We start from the raw sequence: 18,728 nt of genomic DNA on the forward strand, positions 1-18,728 counted from the left end.
CTTCCCCAGCACAACCACTGTCCATAATGAGGAAAACTTCAGAAATATCTTTCACTGAACAACAGGAAATATTTAAAGTACTTTTACCTCGCTTTACACTCTCCGCATAAAGAAACAAATCCTTTGTGAATTACTGGACCATATATGAAGAAACTTTCATCCCCGGCCATTAAGAGATCGCTCCATGGTCTCACTTGTCTCGTTAGCAGAGTGTTCTGGATTTGTCCCTTTGCCAATGGAGAGACTTATGGGTTAATCTCTGTGTCTCTGATCTTTCCACAAAGTTCTTACCTCACTCCTCGTATATCATTCGGGAGTCAAACTTTGTACTTATTCTTTCTTTTTCATCTTTCATATTCCAGCATCAGCACCCTGCATGAAAACTGCTTATTCAACTCAAAATAAAATGAAAAAAAATTAATGAGAGATAAAGAGCTCTTTGATGCAATAACCTTTAATGATTTCTTCCTGGTATATAATTTAGGACAGTGTTTTTCCTGGCTTAATGTTGTAAGTTTGCATCATAAACAAAAAGCTGATGACTCATAAAACATTATTGCTCATGTATTTTTGAAATTAGCAAGAGACATGTAAAGTATCTTCCTTGTCTACCGGGATTCTTGAAAGGAAACTTCCCTTTGAGAAATTATTCTTGGCACCAATGGCTGGAGTCACCAGCCTTATGGGAAGCAGCAGTGGTGACACCCACTGTGGAAGGTATAAATAGAGATTTGTGGCAGCGGACAACTCGCAGTCTGATTTAATATCAAGCTGTGCATCTCGCTTTAGGCTTCTGCTTGCATTTCCAACTGCTGTCGCCATGAGTTGCAACATTAAGGAGACGATTACGGTGTCTAGCAAAGGCAGGAGCAGTGGTGGCAGCTGTATCATTGGTGGTGGTGGTGGAGCACGGATTTCTTCCTATGGGATAGGCAGTGGCAGAGGTTTTTCTGGAAGGAGTTACTGCGGTGGAGTGAATTATGGAGGGGGACTGAGTGTTGGCAGCTTGGCTGGTGGGAGCTATGGAGGTGGCAACTGCTATGGCAATGGCCTCGGTTTTGGCCTCGGAGGTGGCGTGGTCGTTGGTGGTCTTGGTGGCGATTGTTTGCTTTCGTCCTGTGATGAGAAGGTCACCATGCAAAATCTCAACGACCGCCTGGCTTCCTACCTGGACAAGGTGAAGTGCTTGGAGAAGGAAAATGCTGAGCTGGAGTGCAGGATCAGAGAGTGGTACGCGACACAGGGCCTGTCCTGTGAGCCCCGGGACTACAGCTGCTATTACAAAGAAATCGAAGATCTTCAGAATCAGGTAATCCTCTTTGGCAGTTGTTCCTCCTCTATTTAAAGCTTATTTCTGAATTTGTATTTAGAACCTACTGCAGTTGTTAGAGGTATCTTTGGTGCTGTGAAATGTCTTTGCAAACAAAAATTTTGCCAAGTTCCCCTATGACGCTGTTGAGTGTGGGTGCATATTAAAAATGCATTCTGTGAGGTGATACAGGTGGGATAATACTCTTCAAAAGGAAAAGGGTGCTTTGTTCCATTGTGTTTTCATTATACAATTCTAAATATGATATTACCAAGTGTGCTCCCCAGCAGGGAGAGCAAAGCAAAGAGAACTATAGAACAAGAGCAAACCACATCAAATGTTGTATCAAATGAAGCATTATAAATTCTAGGTGAGAAAAGCTGAGTATTTAAAATGGATTGCTGCAGTGGCATAAAGAGCCTGATACTAAAATGTCCATAATGAAAGTTATGGCTGATCTTAAGGCTCAAAGACACCAACTGTCTTCCCTGAAGATCCTTAAGCTTGAAGTTGAGAACACCCTGGCCCGAATGTCAGCTGAGACTTCATGTCTCAAGGAAGGTGCTTTAGGGTTCACTTCTTTGTGAAGCATCTTTAGAACTTGCCTTCAGACCTTGAAACTGGGAAGCCCCACCTCACAACTCTTCAAGCCCCAAGCTCTACACAGTCAACACCTTTTCTTTACTGACTGAGAGTTAAGCCAAAGCCACCTCCTGCAAACGCTTTGCTCAAGGAACAAGGTTACTTAAGCAAGAAGGTAACAAAAAAAGGAAATGATGAACATTTACTACCTAGCTGCAGTCTAGATACACCCATAGACTGTGACAGCAGAAAGCTGTGAGACGTCTCTCATGGTCTGCTCTTTTCCAGATTGTCTGCGCAACCATTGATAACAACAAGATCATTCTGGACATCGATAACAGCAGGATGGCCGCTGACGACTTCCGAGTGAAGTGAGTGTCCCTTGGCACCCACAAACCCCATCGCCTCCTCCCCGCTCCTTCGCTTGTGGAGTCTCGGTGCACTAATTACAGAGACTTCAGACAAGTCTCTCCAGAAAACCACATTAGGACAGGACGGAGTGATGAAATGCATTTTGCTCTTGGTCACCAAACCTCTTTTAATTAGTATTCTCGGGTAAAACATTTGGCAACAATGTTTGTTGGTGAGGGCTGGGGACCAGCACTGGAGGGAGCGGTCTTAGTGGTGTAGTTGTTGCATTTCCATCACAGACCAGTGCAGACTGGGATCAGCCAAACAGAAATGCAGCTGAATAAGTGATATCAAACATGCAGCGATCAGGAGCAGAAAAAAAACCAGATGAGGAAGAAAAGCTTTCACATAACAGACATAAAGTGCAGTGCAGAAATGTGATGCACAGTGTGTTCAGCTTAGCCAACAAAATACAGTTGGGAGTGGGTAGGTGGGAAAGGAGATCTTTGGATAAACTGAGCACATGTGATGTTGCCGATCTGAATTTCTGCTTTCTTGCGCAAACCAGGTACGAGACGGAGCTGGCCCTTCGCCAGAGCGTGGAGGCCGACATCAACGGCTTACGCCAAGTCCTGGACCAGCTGACACTCTGCAGGTCGGACCTGGAGGCGCAGCTGGAGTCGCTGCGGGAGGAGCTCTGCTGCCTCAAGAAGAACCACGAGGAGGTGGGTGCTGCCTGTCCCGAGGAGAACCTGACATAAAACTTTGCTTACACAAATGTGCTCTGAATTTGAAAGAGCAACCGCTTTCACGCCACAGCTTTCCCATCAGACGCTGCTGGGGTTTGGACCCGTCTGCCTCGGGGGTGGCACGGGAGCTCTGGTAGAGGCGGCAGTGGCTCCCGGGGCTGCACTGGCACTGGGGATGCCAGAGGGGGTGAAAGTTGCTGCTGACTCCAGCGGATAAGAAAAGAAATTACCCAGCAGATTTGTGGGGAAAACACTTGCACAATCTTCCAGCGCTTTTTACGGCCACGGCTGGGAGGGACCCTGCGCTGTCCTTGCCCACCCAGCTCTGATCTTCTACTTGGCTTTCAAAAGCCGGTGTTCATCTGATCGGGGTTGTGTTTGCAGGAGATGAATTGCCTGAGAAAACAATCAACTGGAGACGTGAGCGTGGAGGTCAATGCCTGCCCTGGACCAGATCTCAGGCAAATCCTGGAGGATTTGAGATGCCAATATGAAACGCTGATAGCGCGCAACCGCAAGGAAGTGGAGGATTGGTATGAGTGCAAGGTAAGTGATGCACATCTGCAGCAAAACCAACTTACACGCACATCTCAGGGCACAGGAGGGTTTCAGAAAGCAGACATGCAGACAATAAGCAGTTCTTCCCTTCCAGCGATGCCTGAGATCAGCACTCATTACAGCCTGTGTTCCACAGGAGACACAGGCCTGCCTGACCAGTTTGTTATGTCCCATTTGGAACAGGAGCATTTGCCGCAAGGCCTCGTGGTGTGTTGCTGGAACTGAGATATTCCCCATTTGGATTAAAGGGACTGAGCAGTCACAAGGTTCATGTGATTTGTAAGAAGATCAAGCAGTACACAGAGAACTTGCCCTGCTCACTTTTCTTTTTGCTACCTGCTCACCGCATTCTGTAAAAGCAAGTCCAGTTTACACAGATATTCTCTGAAGCTCTTTACTCTGGATTGGTGATTTGCAGATTGAGGAGGTGAATCGGGAGGTGATTACAAGCGGTCAGGAGGTGGAGACGTGCAACAACCAGGTTACGGAACTGAGACGCCAATTGCAAGCCCTGGAGATCGATCTGCAAGCTCAGCTCAGCCAGGTGGGTGCTGAGTTTACTGACATCGCGGACGCGGTTACAGCCAGACCTGCCAACGGTGGTGAAAAGCTCTTTCATTTTTGCATTGGAAATCATAAACCCCAGGGTGACACTTAAATGAATGTTGTTTCTTTGGTTGTCTTGTTCATCAGAGAAATAATCTGGAATCCTCTCTGGCTGAGACTGAGTGCCAGTACAACACGCTCCTCGGTGAGCTACAGAACCAGATCACGTGCGTGGAGCAGCAATTGGCTGAAATCAGAGCAGAAATCGAGTGTCAGAACCAAGAATACAAGACCTTGCTGGATGTCAAGTGCCGTTTGGAGCAGGAGATTCAGACCTACCGGTGCTTGTTGGAAGGAGGACAGCAGGACCTTATGTAAGTAGATCTCTAAATGAATAAATGAAAATATCAAGGGTCTGTATTATAGACTGGGAATCTGAGATAATCTTTAGCCCATCTTGAGGCTTTCACTGAGATGAAAAAGTTGTCTCATAAGAATTTTACTGTGATGAACATTCACATCTGAACCAAATGTCATTCCTTGGGATCTGCAAAGTAGACAAACCAAATCTGTCAACTGCTAGTTACAATATTGCAACTACTATATAGTATGTCAACATCTGTAACAATCTCATTTCCACAGTAAAATATGTGAGAACTGTCAAAAGAACAATTAACTGCATTGCATTTCCATACCAAAGGAGGGCACAAATGCAAAGTAAAATGAAAAAAAGAATGCAATGTAAATACCCTAACCCTATGAAAGACATAGTTTGAGACTTTGTGCCCTTTGTCAGTGTCATGTAAAGTTCTAAAATGCCCTATTTGTTTGACCCGATTTATTCCACTAGTCACGGCGGAGGAATCGGAGTGGGAACCGGTGTAGGAGGAGGCGTCATTCGGACGAGTCACACCTATACTACAACTACATCGTCCCACTGCCAGCCCCAGGTCCCACCCTGCAAGACTGGAGATATACAAGGTAAGAGCCGCCTTTCCACGTAAGAGTTTTTTGCTTTCTAATAAGACCAGGAGACAACACACATTAGTGGTGTCTTCTCAGAAAGTCACTGTGCTAGTCACAGGCATGGTCTGTTATGATGGATCCAGCTAGAGCGCAGAATTGGCCGTGTCGCTGAGAAAGTGGTTTAAAGGAGTTCTGACTGAACTGGAGTAGCACAAAGTAAATGAGAGGCCAGAGGGAGCAGTGGGACCAACAGGAGAAAGCTGGGGAAATGGGGCATAAAGAAAAGATCTGGAAGCAAAGAAGATGACAGGCAAACAGAGCTTATCAAAAGAGTCTGGAAGGAGTGAAAAGAAGAGCAAGTCTTTAACTTTACAAGTGCAAATCCCCATTAAAACACAATTATTTAGGGAATTTCTGGGGTTTCCTGGATTGTCTGCCAACTGCTCTGGTTTGACAGCGTATGCTCGAAACAAGGGCGCTACCCAGACCAAATTCTTGTTATTTGAAAGCTTTTATCTCTGTTCCAATCAAATAATGCTGGTACATTTTTTTCTCCAGTGACCTGCAGAAGAATTTGTGATTAAGGACGAATGGAGTAGAAGGTGATACAGAGAGAAACCCACAGACAAAACAAGAACACTGGCTGTTCACCGCATGCCTCTCTGCAGAGAAAGTAGAAGTAACTCAGCGACGCTTTGCCATGTACCCAAAGGGGCCTTTTGGGGCCACCTTCTCTGATCTGCTCTGTTCTGTAATGCTCTCTAGAAGCTACTTGAGTTAGTCAGGATCACTAATGTACCTGCTGGTGAAAAAACTTCTCTAATAAAACTTTGCTTCTGCCTAATGCAATCAAGAAACCTGTGTCTGGAAACTGAGTTCCTTTAGAAAACGGGGTGCTGAGCCAGGTGCAAACCACAGCCTCGGCCGGGCTGGGTAACCTCTGCAACGGCCCCAGCAGGAAAAGCTGGAAATCCATGCACAGGTGTCACGTAAACTGGTCAGGATCATATTCCAGTGGGAACAAAACTGCTTTGCCAGCAGGAGCCAGAGAATGGCCTCGTGGACATGGCAGGTCTTGTCCCCTCCTCCCTGCCCGAGCCTGCACGTTGCCTGTTCCCGCATGGGATCCTCCAGGATCCACATGAACAGTCAACTCAGGCAGATGCTTCTGTGTTTCCCACAGAGCATTTTGCTTAAATTCATTGCAGAACAAACAAAGGGGAGCTAAGTGGAGCTGAAGGTCGTCAATGAAAGGGGAACAGAGAGATCAGTCATAGAAATATCCATGAAAAAGCAAGCTCAGGATGGTGTGTATCCATACAGTCACCGGCTTAGCAGTCGCCCCTGGTGCACATCTCCAGCTGTGCTCCAGATACGTCAGGCATTAAACCGTTGGCTGCTGAGCACGACGCTGGTCAGACCCGTCTCGACAGATCTGCACCGCAGCCACCTGTGGGTCGGGAGGTGTCTGCTGACCTCACCTGTCTGCTGCACGTCTGCAAGGACCGTCTGGGGCTCTGCAGGGCAGATCCCACCTCTGGTGTGTCCCACACCTGCCTGGGGACAGGGACCGTGCAGCGCAAGTGCCTCCTCTCCCGGTGACTGTAAGCAGAGCCGAGAGCAGGTGCTGAGGCGACAGCATTCGCATTTCATCAGGAATCTGCGCTTCTGAGACAGCAAAGGGGTGGTTGGACATCCGTAGCTGTGCAGAGACACCCACAGGGCGGTAAGAGCAGATGACCTGAAAGCCCTTTTTATACCCTATATAACGTGACACAAACATTTCTCACACCTACACACACGTAAAATATTTTTGAGTCCTTTGCTGGGAAATTAAAAAATGTTCGAAGCATAAAAGTGAGTGCACTTCTCCGAATCCCGCTCCTGAATGTACCACACAGAGCTGGAAGAAAAGCATTTCTGCCTCTGCTTGAGGGCAGTTGATGCTCTGGAATAAGCAGGGAGATGGAAACGGGGGGGTGGAGGGAGGATGGTATTTGGCTTTGGAGCAGAGGAGCAACAAGACTGATCCCAGATGGATTTACACGCAAACACTGCTTGTGCCAAAGAACAAGGAAGTGGAGAAAGCGCCTGGTAAATACCGGCAGCCCAGACATCTCGGTATTTTCCAGATCTCTCCGTAAGGTGTCACCTGTTCTTAACGGAGAGATCCAAACAAAACACAGACCTGCCAGTCCTGCGCTCCCGAGTGCCTGGGCTGGCACAGTCCTCTCCTGTTCTGGCTCTGCCTGCCCAAGGAGGGTAAACCGTGAGTTATCGCACTTCGCGAGACCGAGACCAGATACTGATACAGATGCAGATACAGATACATCAGATACTAAAGTGGGACTTACACTTTACTGAGAGGCCGGGAGATGCAGATGTGTTTGGCTAATACTATCTGTGGCTAAATGGAAGTTGCTGTTAGACTATAGAACTAAAGTACAATAATATTTAATTAAAATAACATTCTATTAAAACGCAGTTATACATAATATACAGTAATTTCAGCACTGTCCGCCTGCACTGGACACCCCTCTAACACATCTCTGCAGTTCCTACACCGCAGTGGGGCAGAAACCATCCCCTCCTGCCGCTGCCGTGGGATTCAAACCCATTTGGTGTGTCAGTACGTGGGATATTTGGAGATGCAGGAGGAGATGGACAATCCGGTGCAGCCTGGCTCTAGAGGGCACTCGGATCTCACCAAGGCTGCCGACAGGTGCCCAGGGGAGAGGCGTGCGGCAAACCCAGCTCTAACTGCTCAGTTAAGCTTCTCCTAACAGAAAAACTCAGCTGGACAGACCAAGCAGTGTCTGTGGTATGTGCTGGGGAGATCCTGCGAGCTGAAAACACGGACCAAGCTGTCAGTCCTGACACTTTTCCCCGTTCTCACTCTCCTGTATTGAATGGTCACATCTGCAGTGAGGTTGACGCGAGTGTGACCATTGCAGGAGGTGACACCAGGTCCCTCCGGCTGCTCTCTCCTGTGTGTGAGTGCACACAACGGACGTCAGGCTGAAACTCGCTGCGCCTCTTTGCCAAAACCTGTTTATGTTTTTCAAATGGCACGGGTGTATTTTGCATCATGTCATTAAGCAGGAGCACAGTGAAACCCAGGCTCTCGGGGGAGGTTGTAATTCTGTCACAATGACCCTTTGCTGATGAAGGTCCTGCTAGTGAAGTAGCATTAGGTGAGGCCCCAAAGACTCAGCTGGGCAAGGGGCTGTTTCGACCCAAAATGACAAAGTTCCCAAAACCAAAGGGTTTGTATTGTAAAAGTCTCTGACAGCTCTGACTCACCTAATTACCGTTTCTATCATAATCACCATCATTCCACTGGGTGGTGGATCTTTTGAAGCTGCCCTTTAATGTTGCACCAGTACGTGTCTCTGCAATAACGGATGAGTAACACATCAGGTATAATGTATGCAAGAATTTTTTTTTTTTTTCTCCTAAAGGAGAGGTGTTTGCTGGGTTGGACACGACCGACTCCCCTTAGGCAGAGGGCAGCAGATCAGCTCCTGGTGCCACAGCCAGTTTTAACGGACGGTTCAGACCATCAGACATGACAACGGGGACACGTTCCTGGGATGTTCCCCACGAACACACATCTTGGTGTGGGACAGACTGACGCCCTGTCCTGCAGAAGAGAGCAGGAGAGGTGGGGACTTCGTCTCTCACTTCAAAACAGATCTTAAAAATAAAATTATAAACATGATTGAGCCCTAATATGTTTCAACTAATCTGAATCAAATTTTCTTAGATTTCTCAGTTTTCAAACACCTAGCTTTTTATCAGGACAAGAAAAAACTCCTCATCATTTACATTTCAGTGGAGAGAAGAGTTTCATGCTACCTGTCAGGCAGCTGAAGCTCAATGGTGTGTATGTCCTCAGAGCAAGAACAGTGTCAGACACAGTCAGACTCCAGGGACTGCGTTACTTCTTTACTATAGAGAAATATTTTTCTATGGATTATCTGGTGTTAATAAAATTGCTTGATGATTTTATAATGGAAGTTAGTTTATAAGGTATAATTATGAGGATGAGTCATATTCCCCAGATAGATCTTCCACCGTTTTTTCTCTCTGTAGCAAGGTAAGTAAGTTGAATTTTCCTGACAAGAACTGACCAGAGGTGAGAAGGATGGAAGAGGATTCATGACCACAGAGGCACTAAAGGGTCCACCCTGCCTTTCTGGGCAGGAGTTGCAGCAGTTTCATCACAGGAAAAGGGAAGAGGCCACATTGCAAACAATTACGGTATCATCCGCCCCCAAGGCACCTTCCTCCTCCTCCTCCACCTCCTCCTGTTTTGGCTGTGACCTGAAGTACAAGGGCAGGTCCTCCTGAACGCCACCGAACTCCCAGCTTTGAGGGACTAAAAAGACCAAAAAGAAAAAAAAGAAAAAAAAAGGCAAAAAACCCCAAAAAGCAGGCCAAAAAAGCAAACAAACAAAAAAAAATGAAGCAAAAAAAAAAAAAAGGAAAAAGGAAGCAAAAATGAAAAAAAAAGCAGATGAAAAATTAAGAAAAAAAAATCAAAAAGCAAACAAAAAAAAGGCAAAAAAACCCCCAAAAGTAAACTAACAAAAAAAACGAAGCAAAAAAAATCCAGAAAGCCAACAAAAAAAAAGAATGCTGCCCTGCTGGCCAAGATTAAAGGCATAAAAAACACCCTTACTGCTATTTAGTAGGGACATGGTTTAGTGCTAGGCTGTGGTTGGACTCGATGATCCTGAGGGTCTCTTCCAACCAAAATGATGAATGCAATGAATGCATTAAAAAAAATAAATCTGTTTCAAAACAAGTCCATGTTTTAAATCTTGCCTTGCAGTTCAATTCACACACACTTTTTTTTTTTAATATATACCCGTGTGAGAGGCACAAATGGTCACAGCTTCTCTGGAGAAGCCTTTCAGAGGTCTCTGGAGCAAAAAAGAATCCCCAAGAGCTCTTTAATACTCACAACCACCACCCCGAGACTCCACTGAGCACCTGCAGCACCAGGGGCTGTGGTAGCAAAGGTCCCACCGACGCAGGGCGGCCGCGGACGTGCCGGGATGTGTTTGTGAGCAGCAGCTCAATGCTGCAATAAATCACACCAGCCCGAGGTTTCATAACATTTCACTGTCCCATTTCACAGGGACTCCTTGCAACTCCTGCAGAGTTATATTGGAATCTCTCTTCTCTTCAGGTTTTCCCAGCCCTCCAGGTTCTCTTCTGCAGCGCTATCTCTAGATTTTGCTGGAAACATAATCTAAGATCATCGAGTTAGCTCAGTACGCTTGCAAGTGCCCGGAAAATCCTGTGAGACATAACTGCAGAAAAAAACCACCATCTCGTAAAACAGGTTCCAAACTTTGAAATAAAACATTCCCTTCAGGACCCATTTGTTCCATAACTTCTGTCTCTGATTCTGGGCAGCGATTTTCAGATACACTGAATCCATCAGGCTTCTTCATTTTTAAGGAGCCAATCTTCATTCTTGAGATGTGTTGCCTGCACAAACTCTGGGTAAAAAATGGCATTAAATCTTCCTTTCATGTATTAAGCATGAAGCTGTGAGGTATGTTGCACACGAGCATCCTCGCTGATACTCAAACTATTCAAACATGTTCTTTTCCTGAACAGAAGACATGAAGTTTAGTCCACCTGAAAGGAACAACTCATACAAAAGGTGTAATAAACAAAAAAACTAACCCTTACCCTTCTGCAGAATTACATAGAACAACATAGAAACGTATCCATGTCCTTATAACACAGGTGCCAGCAACCAGAAGCCAACAGTTGAATAGAACGTAACTCAATAATTTTATGAGCCAAAGTAGCTGTTAGTATGGAAGAAAATTTCATGTGCTTCACAATAAAAAGGTTTATCACTGGAACACGCTAAAATTATAACTTAGACTCCACTAAGTTTTGTAGTGACCCATTTAAATCTCTACAAGCCCAAGAGGGCTTCGTGTCCTCGGCCATTTCAGAAATGAAGTTGAGACGAAACTGCAGGTGTGTCCTGTGCGGGGGCGGGCACGCTGGGAGGGGTGTTTATAGAAAGATCTTTCCACAAACACCTGCTCTGAGCCATAACAAACAAACCTCTGCATTAGCAACGACCAACAGGCCAAGTGAGAAAAGAATAATATAGCAAATCAATGCGGGAAGGTGGGTAACACACAACTAGTGTTGTGTTACACACCACCCAGGCTCAGGTTGCTGTAGGAGCTCCGAAGATGCTCAGCTGCACCATCCACTGCCATGTGTTTGAAAAAGACACAGTCTTAAAAGAAGTAGATGCAAGGCAGCAAATATTTCCTACTTTGGTTCATGCTGCGCCCATGAGTAGTAAACAAAACTGAAAGGAAAACGCTATTTTGATGTACAGTTTATTGACCTAATCCCCAAAGCACGAGCTGAACCTTCCTCCTCTGGGTCAGGATGTTTGTATTTGCACTGCAGAGGGAAAACATCCCAACCCGAAATTCTGAAATCCCTTCAGAAGCGAGAACATCACATCCCGTCCTCAAAGACCTGCCAAGAGAGACTGGCCCAGGGCCAGACGCTTCCCCGGGTCTCTCGACCATCCTGTAACAGCATTTGGTCCCAGCACATGAAGAGTTATTCCCTGCAACACCCCGTCACACTCCCCTTCCTCACAGCCTTCCACAGAGCTACTTTAGAGTTGTCACACAATTCTTCATAATTGTTACTTGTGGAACATAATTGTAGATGTATGTTTGGAACAAATTGCCCACACGGACGATATTTGCCAATGTTCACTAAGTTTTTATGAGAAATCGCAAAGATGTCGGGGAGCGGTTCAGAGTACCTACAAAACACATCCTGCGGTATGGTTTCAAAAGGCATAAAGCAATAGAGGACTAAAAGTCAGGAATATACAGTGTAAGATAACCATAAACTAGAATCAATTAAAATATCACTTAAGTGTGAAAAAATCAGCTGGGATTCCTTGACAAGTATCTGCAAGGGGAAAGAGCATGAGGAATGACTACACTAAAGAGAGACAGCACCAGTCATTACCGTCCGATATTATGACTGTTTATTGTTGTGCTGAAAGGGATGTGAACAGGATGAGGTGAGTGGGACTAATTTAATGCAGATGACTGTAACTCAGTGGACTAGATCACAGAAAATATCTACCTAATTCAGAGCCACCCAAGAGAAATTACATGTTTTGTATCGATAAACAAATGGTCATGCACACTTTGGGTATGGGCGACACTGCCAAACATCCCTCTTTGGCAAATTAGCGTTGGCAGAAAAACTCCGGCTTGCGAATGCAGATGGCAAGAAGGTCCTGCCTTGACAGTGACACCCACTAGCGCGGGTATAAATGCAGAGCAGGCGGGGTGGCGGTTGGGGCTATGATTCCACAACAACTGTAGGACCAGCTTTTGAGTTTGAACCTGAATCACTTGCTGGTGCCACCATGAGCGATGAGTTCAAGGAGCCCGTAACAGGCTATGTGGAAATGAGGAGTAGCAGCGGTGGTAGAAGGGGCAGCACGTATTCCTTGGTCTCCATGAGACGAAGCGCTTGTGGGACAAGTGGTGGTGGCAGGTTCTCTGGCGGCAGTTGTGGTGGAGGAAGTTCCAGGAGCAGCTATGGTGGGGCAGCCAGCGGTGGTGGCTACAGAACGATGCGGCGCAGCAGTTATGGAGGCGGGATGAGCTGTGGTTATTACGGAGGGGGGATGAGCGGTGGTGGTTACGGAGTGAGCTTCGGATCAGGCGGGAGCGGGTTCGGTGGTGGCTATGGAGGAAGCTTTGGTGGAGGTGGTGGCAGCTTTGGCAGCGGTGGCTTTCCTGGAGGGAACGTGGGGATTCTCTCCAACGATGAGAAGCTGACCATGCAGAGCCTTAATGAACGCCTGGCTTCTTACCTGGATAAAGTCAGAAATTTGGAAAGGGAAAATTCTCAGCTCGAGCAATTCATCAGGGAGTGGTACCAGAAACAAGGTCCTACTGGTACAAAGGACTACAGCCACTATTATGCAGAAATTGAAGACCTTCAAAATCAGGTAGGATGTTCTTTGTCAGAGAAGTTTAAGTGTTGACAGGCTTTTTGTGATTAGGTAAAATGTTGAGACTTGGATATTCTCCTCTAGCTTGTGACTGCAACTGTGGAAACCAACAAGGTACTTTTGGACCTGGATAACACAAGGATGACTGCAGAAGACTTCAGGATAAAGTAAATATATATTCCTAAATATATATATTCAAAAGCAGACACTATGATACTGGAATACATGAACTTTTTCATAAGTAAAGTGAGTAGAAGGACTGAAAAGCCAAGAGCAGGGCTGACGTTTCTCACTCTCCTTGGCGCAGGTATGAGACAGAATATGGTCTCCGGCAGAATGTGGAGGCCGACATCAATAGCCTGCGACCCTTGTTGGATAATCTGACTCTGAACAGGTCTGACCTGGAAATGCAATTTGAGTCTCTAAAGGAGGAGATGATTAACCTCAAGAAGAATCATGATGAGGTAAGAGCCAGCTCCTTGAAATGCAAAATGCAGAGGAACACAAGAACATGAGAAAAAACACATACATGTGTACGTCGTTAAAAGAATCCAGGGTGGTTTATGAGGTCAGAGTAAGTTAACTGACTTCAAAACTCTTTTGCGAAGTAACTTCACCATTTTTGTTGATTTGTCTTGGGTCTGGGTTTTCTCTGCAGGAAATGAAGTTGCTGCAAAACCAGTCCAGTGGTGATGTGAATGTGGAGGTGAATGCTGCTCCAGGAGAGGATCTGCTGAAAAAACTGAATGATATGAGGCAAGAATATGAAAATCTCATTCGGAAAAACCGTGAAGAGGTTGAAAGGTGGTATGAAATCAAGGTAAATGGTTAGAATCTGAATGTTCACATTACAAAAGAAAATCCATACGAACTTTTGGAAAGAACTTCCTGTAGATGAGTGACACTTTGAATGACACCATCCATTGCTGTTAGGATATAACGGTAGAAGCCTTTTGACTAAAATAAAGGAAATCACAAGTGGTCTTGAACTGCACTGGCAGGGCCACAGAAGGAAGTCTAAACAACCCATATTACACGTGGTCCTGCTTCAACCTGTGCTGCCAGACGCTTCCACAATAAAGTACCATTTTAAGTAGAACTCAAAACCTCCTATTCTGTATATTAATTTTTCAGATGGAGGAAGTGAGTCAACAAGTCCAGTCAAGTGGCCAAGAAGTGGAATCAAGCAACCGACAGATCTCGGAGCTGAGACGTGACTACCAGAGCCTGGAAATTGAGCTGCAGTCGCAGCTCAGCATGGTAGGTAACGACTGACCTGATCCTCTACCGTGCAAAGCACACGTGAGCTGCTGGAATGAGAGATCAGCTATAGGTAGCACTGCATTTAGTGAAGATACATGTAAGAGTTTTCTCATTTGGGGCATAAGAATGATTTAATCCCTCCGCACCTCCACGTATAGTGTATTTTTTCTTTCATTCTCAGATACAGTCTCTGCAGTCCAACCTGGAGGACACAGAACATCGCTACAACGTGCAGCTGCAGCAGATCCAGGCCATGATTGGCCCCTTGGAGGAGGAGCTGGCCAGTATCCGCTGCGAGATGGAGAGTCAGAACCAGGAGTACAAGATGCTCCTGGGCATCAAGACCCGCCTGGAGCAGGAGATTGCTCAGTACCGGGCGCTGCTGGAGGGGGGACAGCAAGACATTGGGTAAGGACATTCAGATTCATTATCATGCCACCTATGCACGCAGGTGAAGATGAAAGTAGAAATATTTATATTAGGAACAGGTGCAATAGATTCATCATCAACATATTTGCTACATTCACAAGAATTCGCGCAGAACCTAAATGTTAGCAGGCAGCGTACAAAGCTGTATTTTCTAAACTTATTATGAACTGAACAAAATATCTACAAAAGTATTTAGAACTATAACTTGTAATTTCTTCTCCTAAGTACAATCAGGAAGTACAGTTCTATATAAAAATGGAAGGTAACCAAGAAAATGACTGTCTTTTCTAAGTACTCATGGTATATATTTTGAAAGACTTCTAAAGCCATTCATTATCTATAAATAATAGACGCCCTTTCCTCCTGACAGCATCTCCCAGTGGGGAGCCGGTGGTGGATCGTCAGGAGGGGGAGGACATGGAGGACATGGAGGACACGGAGGACATGGAGGAAGCAGCTGGTGCTCAGGTGGAAGAAGCAGTGGAGGAAGAACTGGAGGATCCCATGGGGGAACCTCCTATTCTGGAGGTGGAGGAGGAGGGAGCGGAGGCAGAACCTCGGGTGGAGCCTCTGGGAGCAGCTCAGGTGGAGGAGGAGGAGGAGGCAGGTCCTGCCTCTCCCGCTCTTCATCCTCCCAGTCCCAGCCTGGCAGCCCTTGTGAAAGCCAAGGTAAGAACTGAAATACAAGACTGCATCCTCCCATTCACTTTATTTTTTTTTCTCGGAATAGCAGGAAAAGATATGAAAACTCCCTTCCTTATTTGGAAATCTGGAGATATTTTTTGTGTTTTAAGTCCACTCTGACATCTGTTCTTACACAGTCATGTATTGACATGGTAGTATTTTCAGAAGTTACTCAAATGAAGGAGAAGTTATGAAGAGTTGCATCACAGGACATGTAGAAAGAGGGAATGAAGGAGGGAAAGGAAAAGTAACGCCCAATCCATAGCATTCCGAGAACCCAAGAAGTCAGTCGCTTCAGAATGAAGCCAAATGCTAGAAATGTAACTGGTATTACGACGGCAAAATGGTTAAAGGAGGGTAAAATAGTTGGAACACTGAAGACATTTAAAATATAAGGGGTATCAGCTGCAAAATCCTGAAGCAGCAAAAGATGGGGAGGGACCCAAAAGGTTTTTTTCCATGTCTGATTTCATGGCTGTTGTTCCAGGAGGTGGAGAAAACATGAAGCTCTGCCTGGAAGGGAATAAAACACTGGAGAGAGGAGCAACAATGGAAGAGGTGTCCAAAGCCATAAAAACGATGAGGATGGGTAAGGCTCTGGCATCTCAGGCAAGTGCCTGAAAACGTTGAACATGAAGGGGAAGTTTTATTTTTAGAAAGATTCTTTTCCATTTATTTGTTATCGAGGAAGCAATCTGTATTTGATTTATACTCTAAATTTAAAGAGTGATTTACTCTTAGTTGAGAACAGAAGCAGGTCCGTGTATTTAATATGATAAAGCCATAAACACCCGTGGTTGTACAAATATTAAGTCTGACACTGTTCTAAGCCTCCCAGAGTGCTGGGGAAAAACATCTGAGTCCCCTGAGAACTGCACAGTCTATAATTATGAAGTAACAAAAAGATAAAAAAAGATGATTGAGATAACACTTCTTCAAAGAAATTCTTGCTTCCCTTCATCTCTCAACAGGGAGTCTTAGAAGGGTTGAGGAGTGACTGGGAAAACCAGCGTCTTCCACCGCAGGAGCTCACAGTGGGTTTGGACAACCTGAGCACATCCCATCGTGTCTCTTCAAAGGGCAAACACTTGCTCAAGTTACTCAACGCTGTTCATTCCGGGGACTCATCAGAACTCTCTGGTTGGCTGACAGGCTGCTTGCATCTCAATTTCTGTGCCTAATCACTGTTACCTGAGTTAATCTCTACCGTGATTGGTATTCTTGTGAAAAACTAAAAAACAAAAAAAAAACCCAAAAAACTCAAACCAATAAATGCTAATAAATCTTTGCTTCTCTCTGATGCAACCAGAAAGCCAAGTCTGGGAGAAATTTCCTTTAGCAGGTATTTGTGTTTGAATCAGTGACAAATATCAAGCCCTACTCGTAGAATGCACAATAACATGTCAGACGATGTGAAAGAGCCAAATGTTTGCAGCGACATATTCGCCATGTAAAACTAACTGGGCAAAACTGCGAAGAATGCACAACAATGGGAAAACTAATGGCCAACAAACCTACTCGCTTCTGCTCCCAACTTCTATCAGGCAAGGGAGGGTGGGTTTTTAGGACCCGACTGTCTCTTAAAAAAAGTCTTCCTAAGGAGTCACTAAAATGTGTGATGAAACTTTTAATAATAGAATTTGAAGATGGAAATTTTCAGCTCCCCTGGGTGCAGAACTCAAATCATGTACAATTAATTATCCAAAACGAACACAGCTTGAGTGCTACCTGCTTGGGTACTCATCGGATAAGAAGCGGATAAAAGTTCAGTATCAGGATTGTGCCAGTAGTTATCTGTACTGTAAAATAAATTCATGAAGCTGGAGTATGAACCAATTTGCACGCACACGGGCTCCCAGAAGAGGGAATTCTCAGCCTAGTTTTCCTGCTCAGAACCATGCCATGCCATCCGGTACCTGTACAGCACCTGGACTCTTCCACGTCCTCCGCTTCTCATGTCTAAGTACAGACAGGTATACATTTGACAAAGAAGATCGGCAAATTATTCATATTTAAGATGTGATTTTACAAAATCCAGTGGTAGGTTGAGAGGGAAAAAAAGATATCCAAGAGAAAAGATTCCAAAACAGATTTCTGTTTTCACTTGAAGATAATTCAGAGGGCTTCTCATATGACACCTGGTCACTAACACATTCTTTAAATACATTCTTTATCCCTTGCATTTCTCAACTCATGTCCTTAGACGCAAACAAAGGGAACCGGACAGGAGTGTCACCGCTGTAAGTTCTTCTCCCTCAGCTTTACAGGCAGGAGTTTTGTGTTTTCAAGGCATCGCCCGCTGGGAAAGGTTGAGAAACACACGCTGGGTGGGAGACCGTGGGAACGGGAATCCTGAGCGCCCCAGTTCCAGGCGCATCTGAGCCAGTGATTCACGGCGTTGCCTTATGCCAGGCTCCCTGCCAATGTCATTAGTATTTGAAAAGAAAAAAAAAATTTAGGAAGAAGTTTTTTCTTCTGCCCAGTGTCTCTATGAGGGTCTGAGGAACTGGCTCATCTTCATAAAAGACTATTTTACATCTAAGCATGCACCAATATCCCTGACTTGACAGGCACAGGGGCAGTGTCGATGTTCACAAGGATACCCCCAACTCCCTCCTGTTGCAAAATCACCTACTTCAGTTTTAAAACCCTTGCAGCACCTAACCCGACTCATCTCTATTCTCGCTGTCCCCAAGCCCATCGTCCCGGTTTGCTATGCTGGTTTTACCCCTCTTGCAGGCTGTGACAATTCCTTCCTAGACCTGGCTATTCAGGATACAAAACCAACAGTCCAAATTAAAGAATATTCCTGATACATCAGCTCTGCTCCTCATCCCTCCCCCAGGAGCCTGCCCAGTTCATCTCAAAGGTGTTTCTGCTCAGCCTCTTGGCTTTTGGAGGGTGATTTACAGGCTGTAATCACATCCTGTCCTTCTTTCCAAAAATATAATTTACTTCTAGTATTTTTACTGCCAATTATCTAATTATCTAGCAGCTGCGAGAGGCAGCTTGGTACCATCACAGAGAAATGGGGCTACAGTGTGAACATGCAAATGTGAGAATGCGACATGGTGCAATGTGCTACGCAACGCTGCTGCTGATTTAAATGTTTACATTGATATAATCACACACAGAAATAGGGAAAAATTTCTGAGCAATTAGGATAAATAATACAATACTACTGTTACCATTTTTACTACTCAGCACTGATCATACCGTCTTCTTCCTTGCCTAAAATCTATACCTT

General features: G+C 45.3%; 2 protein-coding genes across 2 annotated transcripts; both read left to right on the forward strand.

Moving 5' to 3' along the window:
- Positions 1 to 820: 820 nt before the first annotated feature.
- LOC135998246 (keratin, type I cytoskeletal 19-like) lies at positions 821 to 5,645 on the forward strand. Its single transcript, XM_065651407.1, has 8 exons — positions 821 to 1,309; positions 2,180 to 2,262; positions 2,811 to 2,967; positions 3,376 to 3,537; positions 3,968 to 4,093; positions 4,243 to 4,469; positions 4,946 to 5,076; positions 5,620 to 5,645. Exons 1-8 carry the CDS (start codon positions 821 to 823, stop codon positions 5,643 to 5,645), a joined length of 1,401 nt encoding a protein of 466 aa, XP_065507479.1.
- A 6,806-nt stretch (positions 5,646 to 12,451) lies between these two features.
- On the forward strand, positions 12,452 to 16,805 carry LOC135998231 (keratin, type I cytoskeletal 9-like). The gene is made up of 9 exons (XM_065651388.1): positions 12,452 to 13,102; positions 13,190 to 13,272; positions 13,413 to 13,569; positions 13,764 to 13,925; positions 14,240 to 14,365; positions 14,550 to 14,776; positions 15,168 to 15,466; positions 15,969 to 16,070; positions 16,453 to 16,805. Exons 1-9 carry the CDS (start codon positions 12,512 to 12,514, stop codon positions 16,476 to 16,478), a joined length of 1,773 nt encoding a protein of 590 aa, XP_065507460.1. The 5' UTR covers positions 12,452 to 12,511; the 3' UTR covers positions 16,479 to 16,805.
- Positions 16,806 to 18,728: the final 1,923 nt, after the last annotated feature.

This window comes from Caloenas nicobarica, chromosome 24 (genome assembly GCF_036013445.1).
Source record: "Caloenas nicobarica isolate bCalNic1 chromosome 24, bCalNic1.hap1, whole genome shotgun sequence".
Classification (NCBI taxonomy): Eukaryota; Metazoa; Chordata; class Aves; order Columbiformes; family Columbidae; genus Caloenas; species Caloenas nicobarica.

Bases quoted from the DNA above. Each gene is read 5' to 3' on its own strand.
- LOC135998231 (XM_065651388.1), top strand. From the start codon at position 12,512: ATGAGCGATGAGTTCAAGGAGCCCGTAACAGGCTATGTGGAAATGAGG. The intron at 13,103-13,189 runs GTAGGATGTTCT...ATTCTCCTCTAG, and splicing joins TTGAAGACCTTCAAAATCAG to CTTGTGACTGCAACTGTGGA. The intron at 13,273-13,412 runs GTAAATATATAT...TCCTTGGCGCAG, and splicing joins GCAGAAGACTTCAGGATAAA to GTATGAGACAGAATATGGTC.
- LOC135998246 (XM_065651407.1), top strand. From the start codon at position 821: ATGAGTTGCAACATTAAGGAGACGATTACGGTGTCTAGCAAAGGCAGG. The intron at 2,263-2,810 runs GTGAGTGTCCCT...TGCGCAAACCAG, and splicing joins GCTGACGACTTCCGAGTGAA to GTACGAGACGGAGCTGGCCC. The intron at 3,538-3,967 runs GTAAGTGATGCA...GGTGATTTGCAG, and splicing joins AGGATTGGTATGAGTGCAAG to ATTGAGGAGGTGAATCGGGA.